Source organism: Apodemus sylvaticus, chromosome 16 (genome assembly GCF_947179515.1).
Source record: "Apodemus sylvaticus chromosome 16, mApoSyl1.1, whole genome shotgun sequence".
Classification (NCBI taxonomy): domain Eukaryota; kingdom Metazoa; phylum Chordata; class Mammalia; order Rodentia; family Muridae; genus Apodemus; species Apodemus sylvaticus.
This window is the reverse complement of record NC_067487.1, coordinates 9,375,078-9,378,469: the sequence shown is the minus strand read 5'-3', so window position 1 is coordinate 9,378,469 and position 3,392 is coordinate 9,375,078. Positions and strand designations below refer to the sequence as shown.

The 3,392-nt window shown below is 47.1% G+C and overlaps 1 protein-coding gene across 1 annotated transcript; it reads left to right on the top strand.

The window, feature by feature from the left end:
- Positions 1-2,027: 2,027 nt before the first annotated feature.
- On the top strand, positions 2,028-2,360 carry LOC127666779 (dynein light chain 1, cytoplasmic-like). The gene has a single exon (XM_052159736.1). The coding sequence runs from the start codon at positions 2,090-2,092 to the stop codon at positions 2,357-2,359; it is 270 nt and encodes an 89-aa protein (XP_052015696.1). The 5' UTR covers positions 2,028-2,089; the 3' UTR covers position 2,360.
- The last annotated feature ends 1,032 nt before the right edge of the window (positions 2,361-3,392 follow it).

The window sequence follows — 3,392 nt, the reverse complement described above, 5'->3', positions numbered from 1 at the left end:
CGCGCAAGAACCTTTCCCTGTGGTGTCAGCATGACAAGACAGCAAATGTCATGGGTTAATTGAATCTTTCAGAAATATGAACCCACTTCAGTGTGTGCCTGTATTTGGGAATAGCACCACAGATATAATTAATTAAGACGAAGCTACTAGAAGTCCATCAGGTTCCTTGTGTTTAAGTCAGTCTTCCTGAAGTTTCTTACAGACACATGCTTTTTTTTGTTGTTGTTGTTTTGTTTGTTTTCCGTTGTGAAATAGACACAGCACACACTTCCTGTCCTATCCAGTGTTTTCCATTCTGTGGTTAGCTTTTCTTCCCTTCGGGGTCTGAACACAGGGTCTGAGTACTTTAGTCTTATTGAAGTAGCAGATCTTCATGACCAGTGGGACCCTGGTGTCCATGCATGGCTTGTCCAGATCAGAAATGGCCACAGTATCAGAGTAATACGGGCAACCAGGGAGCGCGTGGGCAGGTTATGGACGAGCACTCCTCAGGAGCTGAGAAGGAGGCCCAGCCAGAAGCGAGGAGATGCTACCACATGGAGCGTAGGAGGCTCAGGATGTCCCACAAGGACCGTGACAGAAAGTGGGAGACAGATCTGCCAGAAGGGCTTAAATCTCAGGCCCACCTCTCCCAGCTGGACGGAGAACACATGAGTCAGGTGGGCTCCACATGAGCACTGGCCAGGGATACCTTTGGAGGAGGCCAGGAGGGGAGTGGCTCCAAAACATACCAGAGATCCAGGGGCTGCCTTTGAATGACTGAATTAATGCTTATACATCAGAAATGCCACATAGACTATAAGCTCTCATACCCGCTGTTTGCGCCACATTGGGAGGCGAATGAATCCCCTACCCCCACCCCATCCCCCGCCACACACACTTCAAAGAGTCCTGCAGCTAGGATGGCGCAAAAAGAATGCACGGGCACAATCCGACCCAGCCTACAAGAATGCCTGGGCTCAGTCTGCTTCAGCCTACATAACACAGAGGCAGCTTCAGGCCCAGAGCATGACTCCCTAATGCACAGTATCTGTAACTCAGAGCGTCGCACCTATAAAAGCGAGTCTTAGCTTCAAGAGGGCAGGTAGGAGTGTGGTTAGCTCAGAAGGCGTGGAAAGAAGATGAGGCCAGGAAGAAGCCAGGCAGCAGGAAGAAAGGTGCGGCTTCTTATCAGTGACAAGGAAAGCAGTTCTCTCCAGAGGGTGGGGCGGGGCAGGGTGGGGAAGGGTGGGGCGAGGCAGGGCGGGGCAGGGTCAGTTCCTGCTACTCTGGCTTTTCTCTCTATTAAACACTAACTAAATCGTCGTTGAGCTTCAATGTGGGTCCATCTTTACATTCTCTTATTAATGAGACAAAGAGCCCCCAAGGAGCCTCTTACTTTTTCTGCATGAAGGTGACTTACCCCTGTGTTCACAGCTCTTGGTACTCACAGTACTGTTGCTGCCTGGACTGTGTGCAGAGTTGAAAAGGCTATTCTTGCTTCTGAACCAAAGTTGTGGTGAAGGCTCACTCAAAAGACATGCAGTGTAAACATGTTTATGGGGGCGAGGCATGCAGAGCTCAGCTAGCAGAAGTCAGCGTGTGTAGAGCCAATCTCACTGGCGGGGAAATTCTTAGTGGCCAAGGCTTCACACCCAGTTGGTTCCTTCTTCCTCACGTCTCTTGCCAAGAGTCCATTTTCTCTAAAGACGCTTAAAAACTATGAGAGAGAAAAGCGACACTGCGCCTGGGCATCACCACATACGAAACACGTCTGCTGCTTCCACTGCGTTTTCTCACACATGTGAATCTCTGATTCATGAAAAGCCAGGGTCTTCCGGGTACAGCTCTCCCCTCAGGAGGGTCAGCGGGTAATTGTGCAGTCACATCGAGATGGAAATGAGGCGGTTTTTTGCTTTTTGTGACCAAATAAACCACATACCAAATGGCTCCTGAATGGATAAAGAAAACGTAGCAAGCACAGTTAAATATTTGGCTAAGAGATGCGCCTCCGCTTTGGGTTGGACCGGCAGTCTTCTGCCGCTTGAGTGGCACCAGCACCTTCCCTGGGAGCTCGCAGCGGCCGGCTGGCCCCTGCTCCACGGTAACCATGTGCGACCGGAAGGCGGTGATCAAAAATGCAGACATGACTGAAGAGATGCTGCAGGACTCGGTGAGGTGCGCTACCCAGGCATTGGAGAGATACAACGTAGAGAAGGATATTGCGGCCCATATCAAGAAGGAGTTTGACCAGAAGTACCACCCCACCTGGCACTGCATTGTGGGCCGGAACTTCGGTAGTTACGTGACTTACGAAACCAAACACTTCATCTACTTCTACCTGGGTCAGGTGGCCATTCTGCTGTTTAAATCTGGTTAAAAGCATGGACTGTGCCAAACTCCCAGTGATCCATTCAAAACCAAGGACTGCATCCTAAACTTCGAACACCAGAGACCGAATCTTCAGCCTTGCTAAGGAAACAACCTTGTCTCAATCTGTTGTGTTTTGTAGAGGGCATCATTCTCTGTACAAGTTTGTGGTTATAAAATTAGTAAAACAGCTTACATTTGTATTTATTTTCTAGTCCATACTTCTGTACTCCAGTTTTTTCTCCCTTAAGTCATTCCTTTAAAAAAAATAAATCTGTCGGAGATGTTAAAAAAAAAATTAGCTAAGGAAAAAAAATCCTGTTAACATGGATGAGACTGGGAGGTAGGCGTGGGGAGGAGATTAGATTCCGGAGAGCAGACCAGTCTCCCTTCCTCCTATTTATGAGATGTGACCTTGAATAACCACTGTTGGCCTTGGATCTGAGTTTTCTCTGTAAGAAATATGTATTTGTCTTTCAAATCTTTTAGGACTGTTATAAAGAGATTGAATGTAAATTCAATGTTTGGCAAAGTCTATCATGACGTATGCTAATGAGTTCACTCATTTTTAATATTTAAATATTTAAATATTTTTAACAGGGCTGGAGAGATGGCTCGGAGCTTAAGAGCACTGGCTGCTCTTCCAGAGGTCCAGAGTTCAATTCCCAGCATCCATATGGCGGCTCAGGGCAGGCAGCTCATGAGCATCTATAACCAGATCTGGTTCCCTCTTCTGGCCTGCAGGCATCACACGCAGGAAGAACACTGTGTACATGATAAATAGATACATTTTTTAAAAAATATTATTGGCAATTTAAAATATCTTCTAGTGTTTCTTTCTTTGCTTCTTTCTTCCTTCTTTTTAAAGTAGAACGGGAGAGATTTAATACACGTTCTGGTGGTTCACACTTTTTCTTTGTTTGTTTGTTTGGTTTGGTTTTTCGAGACAGGGTTTCTCTGTATAGCCCTGGCTGTCCTGGAACTCACTCTGTAGACCAGTTTGGCCTTGAACTCAGAAATCCGCCTGCCTCTGCCTCCCAGAG